This window comes from Tauraco erythrolophus, chromosome 7 (assembly GCF_009769465.1).
Source record: "Tauraco erythrolophus isolate bTauEry1 chromosome 7, bTauEry1.pri, whole genome shotgun sequence".
Lineage (NCBI taxonomy): Eukaryota > Metazoa > Chordata > Aves > Musophagiformes > Musophagidae > Tauraco > Tauraco erythrolophus.
Window position 1 is genome coordinate 60,555,549 of NC_141471.1, and position 14,780 is coordinate 60,570,328.

General features: G+C 39.4%; 1 protein-coding gene across 1 annotated transcript in view; it reads left to right on the top strand.

Annotated features, from left to right (window-relative positions):
- BBS9 (Bardet-Biedl syndrome 9) overlaps positions 1 to 14,780 on the top strand; it is a 301,146-nt gene that overhangs the window by 8,537 nt on the left and 277,829 nt on the right. Inside the window, exon 5 of the mRNA XM_086614220.1 lies at positions 121 to 234. Coding sequence (XP_086470346.1) covers positions 121 to 234 — 114 coding nt within the window. The remainder of the gene's footprint in view (positions 1 to 120; positions 235 to 14,780) is intronic.

The window sequence follows — 14,780 nt, forward strand, 5'->3', positions numbered from 1 at the left end:
TATATCACAAAGTCACTAGGAGCAAGTTATAGTTTTTCAGGTTGTTCAAACTGATACTCCTTTACTTGTTCCACATTACATGGATCAAAGATATGAATATGTACCCTTTGTTTTTTGTAGGAACTCTGGGAAATGTGGAACATGGGAACCAGTATCAAATTAAACTGATGTATGAGCACAATCTTCAGAGAACTGCTTGCAACATGACTTATGGTCCATTTGGTGGTGTAAAAGGTAAACTCCTTGTTGCATATTCTTGATTATTAGTTGTTTAACGATGAATAGTTGGGGATTAACTTAAATTTTGAAAGGCAACATGATGCCGCTGTAATTATGGTACCTTTTATCTGATGCATATAGAAAATAACTGAAGTTGAAATGAGACAAAGAATATTAAATGCAGAATAGCTGTTTCCTCACATATTCAACAGGATACGAATGTACAAGGATAATATTAAAAAAAGTTACAAACCCCCTGGTTCTTCTCTTGTAAATTACTTGAATGTCTACAATAATTTTCTTCTATGCTTTAGTTCTGTTTTGCTTTTCTGCAACTTGCTTATCCTGTAGAAAGAAAAAAGTTAACATCTTCATCCTCTGAACTTAAAATATCAGGTGTCTTTAAAGATATATAATGCAGACTTTTAAAAATAACCTAAACTTTGATTGGAAAAACATAAGTGGAAAACAATATTTATAGTGTGTTTGTAGTTTTGATTGAGTTCAATAGATGTCAGCTTTTTTGAACTTGTGACACAATTAAGACTGTTTTTGTGTTCCAATCTGGAAACATTTGGGTTTGCTGTACATGACAGCTCTTTTGCTTCAGAAGTAAAGTTGTGGTAGTCATCTGCAGAAGTAGTGTCCTTAAGCTGTTGGCAGAGTGATACCCCTTTACCAAGGCAGAAGGTCTTCTGAGTCAGTATGGCAAATGTACGCAGACAATCGCTCGGTTCTGTGTCTGTAGTAACTCTACAGTGCCCTACCATGAACTCAAGCTTGTCCCTGGGATTAAATTCAATTGACCAAAATTCATACTCATTGAAGAGATTTTCACCTACTAATTTTGCACAATCACCTTGGGGAAAACAGCTCACTTGTGGGTGAGAGAGTATCTGTGCTATGAGTATCTTGAGGGGTGAGTGTATAGGGCATGGACACATTCCTGTTAACAGCAGAAAAACAATATGGAGTTTCCTAAATCCGAGAGGGAATACTGTGCTTTGTATCGTATTTGCAGTGGAATTTCAGTAACAGATGTATTGAGGGGATCGTAAGCTGAGAGTTGCAAGTGTCTGGAGTAGTTCAGGGATAAAGCAAATACCTGTGTACCACCGTGCAGTTCTGCAGAATAAACTCTCTGAATTTTTGGCATGCATGTTTGTTTACCATGGAGATCCACTAGAGGTCTGACCACCAGCTCGATCTTGATGCCAGGCCTGTCTCTTATATACCTTATCATGAGCTATGGGGGTTTGCAAGTGAGGTAATGAAGAAACTGTCTTTGCAAGCTAGAGAGACAAAAGGTAATGTTTACTTCAGAACCTACTGAGCCAGCCAAACACTTTTCAGCACCTAGGATGGTCAAAATGAGGGCCAGTCCTGACAAAGCAGCAAGAACAGCAGAGGGAACTCTGGTAAGTTCTGGAAACTTTTCTTGTTTTCTAGTATCGCTGATGTCCCAGCATGTCAAGCTGCTTTCCTTTTCCTTTCTTCTTCCCCATGTGCCAGTTCACATTCATGTGTTTATTGCTGTGAAAAAGAATGACCTCAAGTCTTACTTAGAGGTGGCAAAAATGTTACTAAACAAGGCAGGCAGAGATTTGTGTTCTGTAATAAATAATACATGTTCATATCATAAGTTGAAGAAGCTTTGTTTTTAAGACCAAAATTTAGGATAGTTATAGTGAATGATCAGGTACCTGATAGGAGGCTACTAAGGCATATAATGAAGCATCAGAGAAATAGGCAAAATAGACATTGGAGAAAGTTCTTTTGGGGAAATGAAGAGTGTTCTTTTTTGTAGGTTGCCTGGACTGAATGTCTTTTTCATGTGCCTTTCCTGGACTGTCTGCTTAGGTTTCTTGTCAAGGATATGCTTGTAATTTTGACTCTAGCCTCTTCCAGCGAATCTATTGCAGGTTTAAGTATCATCTCTAGTACCCTGTTCTCTCCTTGAGGCTTACGAATGACAGTATTGTGGTTTTATTTCCATCTTGCAAGACCAGCTGGAATGAACCAGAGAGGAGATCTGTCAGCATTGTTAATTTTAGTGAGCAGATGCCTGTCCTGATCTGGTCTGCCATACTATCTGTGTGCATCTTTGGCAGATGTTCTGGGCTGCAGTTGAGAGCCAATCAGTTTGTAAATAAAGAAATATTTTTTTGTACTCTCTACCTTCCACAGGCTTGTCTGGAATTCTTGCCAGGCATCTGCAAACAGTCTCTCTTGCCTTGAGCAGAGGTTGATTCATGATGGCGGCAGCGCTGTAAGCGTGCAGCAGTGAGCTTGCTTTGCTAACAGTCTGACCTCTGCACCACGCTCTAGAAGTGGCCTAATGAAACATTGGGATGCCTTTTGTATTTATTGCTTTCTGTTACTGCTGTGACTAACGTGCATGTTATTGCTGTACTCAAGCATCCTTGAGCCAATGTGAAGGTGAAAGAGGCACTTCAGAGGTCATGTTGACAGAGCTACTGAAGCAGACACAGGAGAATGGCAGTTGAACAGGAGGAGGAAAGTGTGCCTACAGGGAAAGCATGCTGTGGGAGTGTTGGGGAGGAGGGTGAATGTAAGTCTTCCAGGAACAACATCTTTCATCTGAGGAAGCAAAGAATGCTGCAGGAGTTGACACAGATCACTTGATCTATGAAGTTGCTCAGTCTTAGCAAGACTTTTAATCCTGTACCTTCAATGGTAAAGAAACCCATTCTGCCCAGCCATACCAGTTAACGCTGGCAAAAGAAAAATAGGACTGGTGTACACTGGTTTGTACTAGCGTCCTCTGACACATTCTTGAGAGTTTTCTGACCTTTCTTGGGACAAACAGTTATTTGGGTTCTAGTTAATGCTCTGTTTCTGTTTTGTTGGACTGCTTCTAAATAGTTGCCTGTCAATTTAATGGATGCTGAAGAAAATGATCAGTTTGCTACTGCTTGCTCTTACCTCAGGTGAAATACTTGCCTCTTGGTGTCCAGATTTCTCCTGTAATCATCTGTAATATGATTTCTACTCGTGCAGATACAGTCTGTACTGCCTAGTGGGCCACTTCAGCTGTGGCCTTAACTGAGATGCCAAATGCTCTGTTAGTCTCATGCTGTAAGGTTGCATAGTCAGCTTTGAAAATTGGGATGTAAAGTCAGCACATAATTTCCATTTCCCATCCTACATCTCCTTTGGCCTCTGTGGTGGCCTCTGCCCATTCCTTTGGAAAAAGTTTCTGTTTCCTTTGGAAAAGGAAAGTTGAACAGTGAAGAAGGTGGCTGAAGCTTACTTCTTCCTGACTATTGCACCTTGCTTTGTGGACAACCCTGTGGGGAAGGAGCTCAAGCATGCTTGCTTGTCCTCAAGAACCTTCCACAGTGTGGGATAAGGTAGGTGGGGTTGCAAGAGATGTTTGAAACAGGCTGGAACAGGAGTCTGAGGCTGGGTGACTGCAACTAAAACTGGGGAACAGTTCCATAAGTAGGCAGCAAGGTCTACGTAAAGGAATGGAAAGGAACTCTGTTTCAATCCAGCAGTTCTTTAACTTTCTGAGTTGCTGAAAATCCTGTAGTTCCCTTTAGATCCTTCCAGGACTGAAGAGGCAGAGATTTACTCAGACCAAACTGAGTACACCCAACCCAATTCAGTTTTCACAATATTGAAGTTTGATGTAGATTGTATTGGAGTAGAATCTGGTTCTCTAATATACAAAGCAGTTTAGTGGCTTTAGGATGCCTGTCTTTAAAGAGAAACTGCCTGAAGTTTTTCTCTTGAGTATTGTTTGACCTAGAGTTCTATCAGAGCTTTTCAGAAATGAAGCAGAATAGCTGTTAGAAGCAAATGCTCTGCAACTGTTTCATGTTTCAGTTTGGTTCTGGAGCTCCACGAAGCTTCCTTCAGGTGTTTGTAGTTAAATGTGTGCACACCTAAACCTCTCCCTGTGCCTACTCTATGCAGCTTCAATAGGGAGGAGGATTTCTGACAGCTTTTATTACTGTGGTCGCTGGGGAAGAATGTCTCTGTGGTTGTTTGACATGTTCCAAGTATAGAGACAAACACCGCTAGATGTGTATCACGTTCTCAGTCGGCGTCCTCCAATGTAAGCTTTTGCTGTCCTGTCCCTGGTAGTTTGTGGCCATCTTAAGACACTTGTTATGTTATAATCTGGTCTGTTGAACTGCAAATCTCTTTAGCTGAAACGTGATGGAGATGTGAAACGTATGAAGTACAACTGTCATTTCTCAACTGGTGATTTTTTTTGTCTCTTGTATTTAAAAAAAAAGGTATTACAGATTCTTCGGAGGAGAGAGTTGTGAGGTAAACAAACCCATTTTGTAGCCTAGCTGCCAGCAGCTTAGTTTTTGCTGGTGTCTTCAGATTAATGATTTGGTGCTGTGAGCAGCTTTGACATGTGGAAGAATTGGCATAGATGTTCTTGTAACAGAAACAGTTGGAGACGACAAACTCATTTAGTTAGTCTCATCGTAGAAGGTCGAAATCTAACTTAAAGAAATTTTTAAAGCTATGGAGTAAAAAACCCAGAGAAGTTGTCCTGTGATTTGTGTAGATTGACAGTCTGCATTTGTCTTTACAATAGCAGGGTGTGAATTGTGGCTGTCACCACTAGATGGTCCTCTCATTACAGTTATTGATCGGTAGGCTGCATCTCTAAAGCTGCACTTCTACTTGAACTGGTTCTACAGGTGTATTTACTGCAAGACTTAATGTAGAAAACACAAAAGCACTTTTTGAAAACCTTTATAACTAGAAGTGTTTTATTGATTAAACCAAAATATATTCTGTTGGTTCTAGAACTTTATGAAAAAGGCAAAATGAACTTGACTCTTACTTTCAGCAAAACTGTTAAGAGGCCAGGGATGTGGGAAATAACAAGGAAAACCCTTATATGTTTAGAATCCTAAACAAAGCTAATGGAAGTGTTTAAAAAAGTAAATGGAAAAAAACCCAGCAAAGATGAAAGTATAAATCAAGCATAGTGTAGGCAGAGTTAGTTGTGATTTACAACTTCAAAAGTCTGTGCCAAAGGGAATGATTATAATATAGTACAGAACTTTGAATTTCTTTGCTGCTTTAGCTTTACATTTGTTCCTTGCTGTCTTTGAACACTGGTGCTAAAATGAAAACATGAAACTATTAAGAAATGACATAGGAAGATCAACTAATCATTTTATAGTTAAACTCTGTATAGTTAGCCCAGAGTTTCGAAAATTTAACTTAATTTTTAAGTCATTGCCTTTGTTATGTAGAATGCATATATCTGCTTTTTGTATTTCTGAACTCTTCTTCATGGTCTTAGAGCTGTAAGCTGAGTTTGTCCTGCAATGCTTGAAAGTTTTAAAATTAATTTAAAAGTTTTAATAGTACCACATGTGATGGGTTGACCCTGGCTGGATGCCAGGTGCCCACCAAGCCACACTGTCACTCCCGCTCCTCAACTGGACAGGGGAGAGAAAATATAATGGAAGGTTAATGGATTGAGATAAGGACAGGGAGAGATTACTCACCAGCACAGGCAAAGCAGGTTCAACCTGGGGGAAATAGTTTAATTTACTACCAATCAAATCAGAGTAGGATAATGAGGAAATAAAACTGAATCTTAAAACACCTTCCCCTCCACCCCTCCCTTCTTCCTAGGCTTAGCTTTACTCCTGATTTTCTCTACCTCCTCCCCGCGGTGCAGGGGACAAGGAATGGGGGTTGTGGTCAGTTTGTCACATATTGTTTCTGCCTCTGCTTCCTCCTCTGGGGAGGACTCCTCGCACTCTTCTGCTCCATTGTAGAGTCCCTCCTATGAGATACCGTTCTCCATAAACTTCCAGTGTGAGTCCTTAGCTCGAGCTACAGTTCTCCACAGAGCCACAGGTCTTGCCAGGAGCCTGCTCCAGCATGGGATTCTCTTGGGGTCACAGCCTCCTTCAGGCATCCACCTGCTCCATCATGGATTCCTCCACAGGCTGCAGGTGGATCTCTGCTCCACTGTTAACCTCCATGGGCTGCAGAGACACAGCCTGCCTCACCATGGTCTTCACTACAGGCTGCAGAGAAATCTCTGCTCCAGCACCTGGAGCACCTCTTCCCCTTCCTCCTTCACTGACCTTGGTGTCTACAGAGTCGTTTCTCTCACATATTCTCACTCCTCTCTCTGCAATTGCCCAGTGTGTGTGTGATTGTTTTTTTCCCTCTTCTTAAATATGTTATCACAGATGCTACCACTGTCACTGGTCGGCTTGGCCTTGGCCAGCAGTGGGTCCGTCTTGGAGCCAGCTGGCACTGGCTCTGTTGGACATCGGGGAAGCTTCTAGCAGCTTCTCACAGAAGCTACTCCGGCAGCCCCTCTGCTGTGAAAACCTTGCTGTGCAGACTCAATACAGTAGTAAAAGAAAAGCACCCTTACTCCTGCTTTGAAAAGCGTGCTGATCAGGCCACAGTTGCTTTCTTTGTCTTGAGTCACATGTGACTTATGTTTGAGAAAAGTGTATGCAATAAATTTCTGCTGAAGTGAAGAATGAGAAGTGCTTTAAAGTAAAAACAAAACCACTATTACTTGACACTTGGGTAGCTTTAGGGATTAGCATATAAATTTCCTGTGGTCAGTTGTACGCTAGACTGGATGGTGGGCAGGATGGTAGCTCCTGTATGAACAACACTGGTGTCTAAGGAGTGAACAGTCAAGTTCTATGCTCTGAGGACTGCTGTATGAAGTGCAGGTTTCCTGAGCTGCTATTTGAAGTGCTCAGGAGGGGTCTGAATGATCATGTGCTGTAATAGGAGGATGACCTTTCCCAGGTGAGGCTTGAGATCTGTGATTGTTCTCCAGGGTGTAAGTGGTACGTTAAGGTGGGCGTATCAACATTCTCTACACTTCCATTTTTTTTAATTTATGTTATTAAGATTTTGCCTTCTACCGAAGAACTAAAGAAACAGCATATTGATAGCTTACCAGTGGGATGCACAAGCTATTGAATTACTCTTGAATAGAACACTAATTTTATTTAGTGACAGAGAGAAAGCATAGTTTGATACCCTTAATTTCTTAGCTGCTGAGTTATTTTTGAATGAAGTTTGTTTATAGATAATGACTTTTTCTTTTCACTGCAAAAGCAATATTACTATTTTGTGCAGTTCTGTGAAATATTCTTGTATTATCTACTAGCTAAATAATCAGTGAATCCATGCTGGTTTTATATAACCTCTTCAAATGAGTTGATAAATGATTTAGAATTGGATCCTCCTAATAATGCACAGGTTTTGGAATTTATTTTTTAATCTGAAACCTTTATGCCTTAAGTTGGCTTCCAGAATACTTCAGATTTATTTGAAGTCGTTCAATGGATACTGTACCAATAAAAGGAAATAATAAAATGTTAGCAAAGGGAAGGAAAAAGAAAATACAGCTTTGACATGAAAAAGTTACAAGCAAAAAAGTGTGAAAATACCTTAACCTATCTTTTTTCTCAGCAAATAGCCTTGAATTCATTTTACTTTTATTATAGCACTGGCCTAGAGGCAAAGTATGTTGGAGTGTTACAACAAAGAGGGTGTGATACAGAGGAATTTTTTAAATAATGAAATACAACATATGTGTAAACCATGCAACCTTGTAACAGGAAACTTTATAAGCAGCATAGACTGTGCTTAGCTTTTCCACAATTCTGCAAGAATGAATTTTATTAGGTGTTAGTCAGAAAAAAATTATCAGCTGAGTTTTATGCTGTAAGGTTAAATGATTCTTATGACTATGTTTAAATACAGCAGCAGTATAAATTTGGACTTGATTTATTGGCTAGCTCTGTTAAGGAGCAGAATGTTTAACTGTTACCTTCCTCTTAAATTGCTTCTGGGTAAGGACAGATTATTTAAGAGGCTTGGTCTTTGTGAGTTTTTTCATGGAATAGACTTGCTGATGACAACTTCTAAATGGTTTCTTACGTAACTTTGGAAACCTGTTTGTGTTGGTTTTTTTTTGAAATAATGGAGTCAGAACATCTTCCCTAAATTGAACATGTGAATGGAAAAATAAAGGAAAACACTCTCTGAATCTCTTACCATCTGTTTCCTTTCACTTTCCTCAACTTCTCTTAACAGTAATGAGTAAGATCTGAAGTAAACTGAAGTAAAAACTCCCATTGCCTTCAATATGGCAGAGCTTTACTTCAGTTATAAATTGCTAGATATTTCACTTAATCTGCATTTCGCTGAAACAAAGCACTATTAAAATGAAGTAAACCCAATTGTCGAAATACGTAACTTTGGGAGCTGTTGTGTACGGAACTGAAAGACGTGTTTTTCAAAACTTTGGTGGATTTAAATGGTGATTTTTGTAACGTCTTTTGTTGAAGCGTGGTACCCAAATGTGTGCAGTCATTGTGCACTGGTAGTAGAAAATGTTTTGTATCTTATGTGTGGGGTTATGGCTTCTGCAGCGCTCCTGCCAAGAACCAGCGAGTGCCAAGCAGAGCAGTAATTACCTCATCTGTTTCTAATAGCACGTGTATATTAAGAATGACCCAACCTTGCATTTGTCTTTTTGGTGACATATCGTTGACTCATATTTAATTAATCATCCTACTCTAATCCCCAGATTCTTCTTCTTAGCGCTGTTGCCTGCCATTCTCTGGTTTCCTGTGAGACAGTTGTCTGAGATCATATCAGATGTTTTACTTAAGTTTAGAGATGCTGTCTCTAAAGTTTAGAAATGCAGTATGTTATTATCCTGTCTAATAAGTAGTTTGGCAGGATGAATTTTCTGTTACTTCAAACCTGTGTACATCTTTATTATTTACATGTGTATTTTCTTATTAAATGTTCTATCGTTTCATGTGGATGCATTTGTTGATCAGATTTGTTTGCTGCCCCTTATTTTTTGGTCCAAAAGAATGTAATTGTAGTTTCTTTTTATTCTTTTATCTTCTCAAAGAGTCTTTCAGAAATGTGTGTATGTAGCTTGTGTTTATTTTTCTAGTGTTCATCTGTGACTATTCCATTACAAAAAATTCTCTAACCTATAGAAATTTATTTGGAAGGTCACCAAACCCTTGTTAGTTGCTTTCCCTAGAGGGGTGAAATGTATCTTGTACAGGCTATGATGCTGTCTACTAATTGTACTTTGGTTATTATGTTTGGTGAAAATCATTCCTATTAGAACTCCCTCTACTACGTTATTCAGGAGGGATTTTTCTTGGAGATTTTAGGTAGTGGTGAGTAGGTCTGAGCGTATCCTCCAAGCACAGAAAAAAATGCAAAGCAAAGGCAATGAATACAGTTTGCCTGTAGCAAAAGTGAGAGGGACAGACTGGCAGGAGTAGATAAAAGTTAGTGAAAATGTGACAAGGTAATTTTACTTCAGATTCATGAGGAGAATTCTAATTTTGTGGTATCCAGTTGGTGCTGATCATGGTCACAACTTGTTCTTGTCCTTGGTGATAGGTTTATCATTGGGAAACTTGGACAACTGTGCATAGGCAGATGAATAAGATTTTTAAGTGTCACTGAATAACTGAAAATTCAAGAAGCTGGAACAAATGAAAATTTTTGATAGACTTCATTTTGTATAATTCCTTTGTGTAGGACTACCATGTTGTCTTCTGGGTGGTAATGCAAGCTTTGGTCAATGAGACTTGAGCGTATGTCAGTCATAGTTCTTGCTAAGTAGCAGAGCCTCTGCCTACTGTCATTTCAAGTGGCAAAGTTTTAAAGTTTCAGGGGGAACTGGAGAATTCTGAGGGGTTTAAAAAAACAATCCAGCACAAAAGTTTATCAGACCAAAAAGAAAGTTTTGAGTTATTGGATTCAAAAGTCATTTTTTACACAAAATTAATCTAACTTCACCATGCATTGCTGAGGTTGCCTGCTATGTTGCCCCTTTATATAAAGTCAGATCAGATGAGTGTGCTCATAACTTTATGAAATAATGCTGCAGCCTTCCTACATTTTTGTATTTCTTTAACATGACTGAGCGCAATTACGAGCATGGTTTAATAAAGATTAACATGAATAACCCCCCAAAATCTATTTGGTGACTATAATGAATAAATGTGATAAGGAAGGATGACAGCAAAAGTAAAATGTATGCAGCAGCTCTTTAGTATGATAATTGATTGGAATGAAAAAGTGTGCCATCTTGCTTATCTGCAAAAGTATGAAAATAATATTTTGCAAGGTTAGTGGCAAAGTAGTAAGATCATTTGAGTATTCACAGTGTGCTTCCAACAGTCCTAACATAAAAGATAACAAATTGTTCCTGCTTGCTAAAACTGTCATGTCTCTTCTGAGATTGCCAAAAAGGAAACCAATAGGGATGGTGATTTTTTTTTATAAGGATGTAATTCACTGACTCATTTGACCACAAAGTAAGAGTTAATCCTTTCTGTATGTTGGTTACTAGCCTGGGATATATATGGACAAATGGTCTGAATGTGAAAAGTGGCTGTATTTCACTGGTGGTTTTGAGGATATTTAGTCAAGCTGTTTATTTCTAATTTTAGTAGGTTATTAGAAACTTCTTGAAGAGGTGTAAATGTTCCACCTTACATTCTGTAAAGTAAACTCCCAGTTTTGCGTTGTAAGCTCCAAACTTTGTTATAAACTATTTTTAATTATTTCTTTGAATGTGACCAGTTATTCTGGAGACCATTCTTCAGCAAATATTTTCAACAATTCTTTATCTCAAATAATTAGTAAAGAATCAAAGTGCTTTGGATAGTGCTTAAGAATCGTGAAGCTTCTTACTGTGAGACTAGAAATGGAGAAGTAGGAGAAAGATAGGGAATTCCACTGTGTTTTAGCAGTGGGATTTTTTTATTCTGTTTGGTTATAAGCTTGCAGGCTTGTCTTGAATGTTAAAGATGATAGACTTATTGTATGATGGTGACTTAAGATCCTACTGATAACTTTAGAAAGTACCTGAAATATTGCAAAATGGGGCCTATATTCTATTTTAATTGGGCTTAATGAAAAGTCTGCTATTGATTTGTAATTCATTAAAAACATCCATGTGCTTTAAATAAGTATTCCTTGAAAGGCTATTGATTTGGAGGGGCAACTGCTGACATACTTGTCTTTATTTCATTTTTATTTGTAGGAGATTTACTAGTTCAGTAAGATGTTCTATAATATTTATATAATGCGTGATAGTTGTATAACTTCAGATGAGAGCATCTTGACACTGGAAAGGTTCCCAGGCTAGAATTTCTCCTACTTTCTTTAGAAAAAGTGTTTCATAGAATGTTTTGGGTTGGAAGGGACCTCAAAGATCACCTAGTTCCAACCCCCCTGCCATGGGTTAGGGACACCCTCCACTACACCACGTTGCCCAAAGTCTCATCCAACCTGGCCTTGAACACTTCCAGGGATGGGGCATCCACAGCTTCTCTGGGCAACCTGTTCCAGTGCCTCACCACCCTCCGAGTGGAAAATTTCTTCCTTATATCTTATCTAAATCTGCCCTCTTTCAGTTTAAAGCCATTGCCCCTTGTCCTGTCACTACATGCCCTTGTGAAAAGCCCCTCTCCAGCTTTCCTGTACCCCCTTTAAGTACTGGAAGGCTGCAATAAGATCACCCCGGAGCCTCCTCTTCTCCAGGCTGAACAGCCCCAACTCTCTCAGCCTGTCTTCATAGGAGAGGTGCTCCAGCCCTCGCATCATCTTTGTGGCTGTCCTCTGGACTTGTGTGTCAGTACCGTAACACCTCTGTGAATGCAGGGGCTTCAAAGAAGATTTCTGCGGTTGCTAGGGCTTGAGAAGTAGTTACTGAACAAGTTAAGGCAAGAAACAGAGTTTAAAGAAAAAGAATTCTACCATTTCTTCCTGAACTATCGTTTGTCAGGCTACATCTGTGCATACAGCCATTCTCCTATGCACAGCTTGTCCTTTATCAAGACCCACTCCAGTTCTACTGGCTGTAATTAATCTGCTGTACTGACAGAAGAATTTGTGTGATACCACTTTCCCAGCTACCTGAATGTTTTTTTCTGAGACTATTTATTGCACTAGCTAGAAACATCCACTTTGGAACATGGGTAAAATTCTTTGCTTAATACAAAGGTTGTCATAAACAAATTTGAGTACTATAATCTGTTTAGGGGAGGAGACTTTGCCTCTCATGTCTCCACAGTGCCAAATATGAGGTTTCTTTCAGTAGGAACTGTTGTGTGCTGGGTGTTGCGGCAATGATGCTGATGCTTTCAGATCCTCTGTACTGCATGTCAGTCTTTAGTGCTCCTTTGAACCATATTGGTGTTTTCCGTAAGGGCCCTTCCACCACCTCAGGTCAATATGAGTTTTAAAGAGATCATTCCCAAGTTGCACAATTTAACTGTGTCATCTTCTGTGGTAGGAGTTGGCTCAAGAATAAAAGAGTATATCACAGGTCTCTAAAGGATTGATTGTGCAAGTCAGGGCTGACTGGCCTTTGGAAATACTTTAATAGTTCAGTATTCCCTTTCCATCTAAAATCCTCCTTATGCTTTATGGCAGGCAGAAATCTGCAAGAGGTTGGGTAGAGAGAACACAGTATGATGGCTGAGAGAAGCAAAAAGATTTTTTTTTTCTCCTTGCAGCTCTGACTGCACGCTTTACCGTGTCTTGACCAGGGAGGCTTCTTCCAGAGCGGGCTCTTGCAGAGACCATCTATTGCGTTGAGACTTGTGAACACGTTTTATTGCAATACTTTAATATCCGGAAGGGATTAGAAAGTAATTAAAGCTAACATCAGAAGAGTAAGGATTTAGTGTTTCCCTAAAACACCTTCCTGAGTTTCTCTTAAACTCCTATCCACTTCTCTGTTTTTATTTCCTTCCTGTTGGAGTGATGTTTCAATTCCGGCAGAAAAGCACCTAGTCTCAGCTGGAGCATGTGTACCCTGGGTGCATTGTTTGGGATGGCTGCGTGCATTAGCACTCAGCGATGCAGGGCATTTTCCTTGTCCTCTTTACGCGTGGTCAGGGCATCGCACTGCGGTAGCCCTGCTGTCGGGTCCTCTGGCTGCAGATGAAGGCCTGAACTTTCATCCCTTCTGTAGTGATGCGATGAGCAGCCACCAGACCACCGAGCTAGTTAATTCAGAATTTTTTCTGAATGTACACTGGCATGTGCTTCCTGCTTTAGGTTAGGGAAGTAACCGAGGACTTGGCTTTTACTAGGCATACATTGTTTTAAGAACTGCCTTACGTGTTTTCAAATGGTTTTTCCATTAGTCAGAAGTGATTCCTGAAGTGCTTTCCTCAGGGTTGACCCAGATCTGTGTTGCTTCAGGAGCTGCACTCAGCAGCAAGTTAAATTCTCCAAAATGGGTTTGAGCTGGAGGAGACTCTGTTCTCCATGCTGGGAGAAATTTTAGGGGACAAATCTCAATGATGAAGGAAAAGGAAAACATATTTGCTTGTTTCAAGTCAGGACAGTAATTTCTGTACCAGTGTGTGGGAGTACAGTTTGTGTGCATGGCTTCACTGGTCAATGCACTGTGGATTTAACTTTTGTCAAATTAGGAAAACATTTCCCATGTATCATTAAAGGGTTTTTAGGTTCCTGGGTGTCTTATAAATGCCAATTTATCTTTTTGTTTTATTTCATTGACGCTTCCTTCTACATGAGGCTTTTGACTGAAGCCTTTGATTACCACTGAAGGCAGTAAAGTTATCTCTACTGATGTCTCCCAGCTTTTTCTGATTTCTAACTTATCCTAAATAAAAAATCCTATCTAAAAAATCAGCTTTTCCTGATTTCTAATTTATCCCCGTTTGATACTGTAGTTTTCATTGCATGATTTCACATGGTGCTCAAGGCCTTGTGATTACCTAATGTACTTCTAATGAAATGATTTGGTGCCAGACGGGAGGCTCAGAGTAGACAAAATCATTAACATGCAAAAGACTTGAGCTCCAAAATAACTTTCATTAGAAGCTTATTTCAAAGAGCTACCACTTGTCTCTCATTTTGGCTTTGCATTAGCTCTAAAAATGTGTTGTGATTTAAAAGCGTGACGTAAATGTATTCATATCATTCTAGAATAACAAAACTACAAAACAACAGTAGCTGGACTTGTGCTTAAAAGTTACACTTTCTGGCTGAGGAACATTCCTCTTGAGGCACAAGCTGCTGAAACTATGTAGAGTACACTAAGTGATTCCATCTGATCTGCAGAAAACACTAAGGGTTATATTTTCACTTTATAAATATGTCACTGGCAAAGCCAACTGGATGCAATAAGCTTCCTTGAAATGGACGTTTCTGGCTGAGTTTTTGGAAGACTGCATTTCTTAAAGTGAAACATAAAAACTCCATTCACTAGCTACACATTAAAAACAAATGGCCAAAGAAATAAGATGACCTATAAAAAGCTGGGAAGTGAGAGTTCGTACACAATTTACTTTTTAATTATGCTTTACATGTAATAGTTTGGATAATTGGAGTTTGACCCACTACTACAAGCTAGTTAAAATCCAAATTTGAAAATTAGTGAGTAAGAACAACACAAATATCAGTAAAGGGGTAGGTGAAGAAGTGATGCTGTGCTCAAAGGCAAAAAGAGTATTGCTGATTCAGTCTTAGGTGCCTGG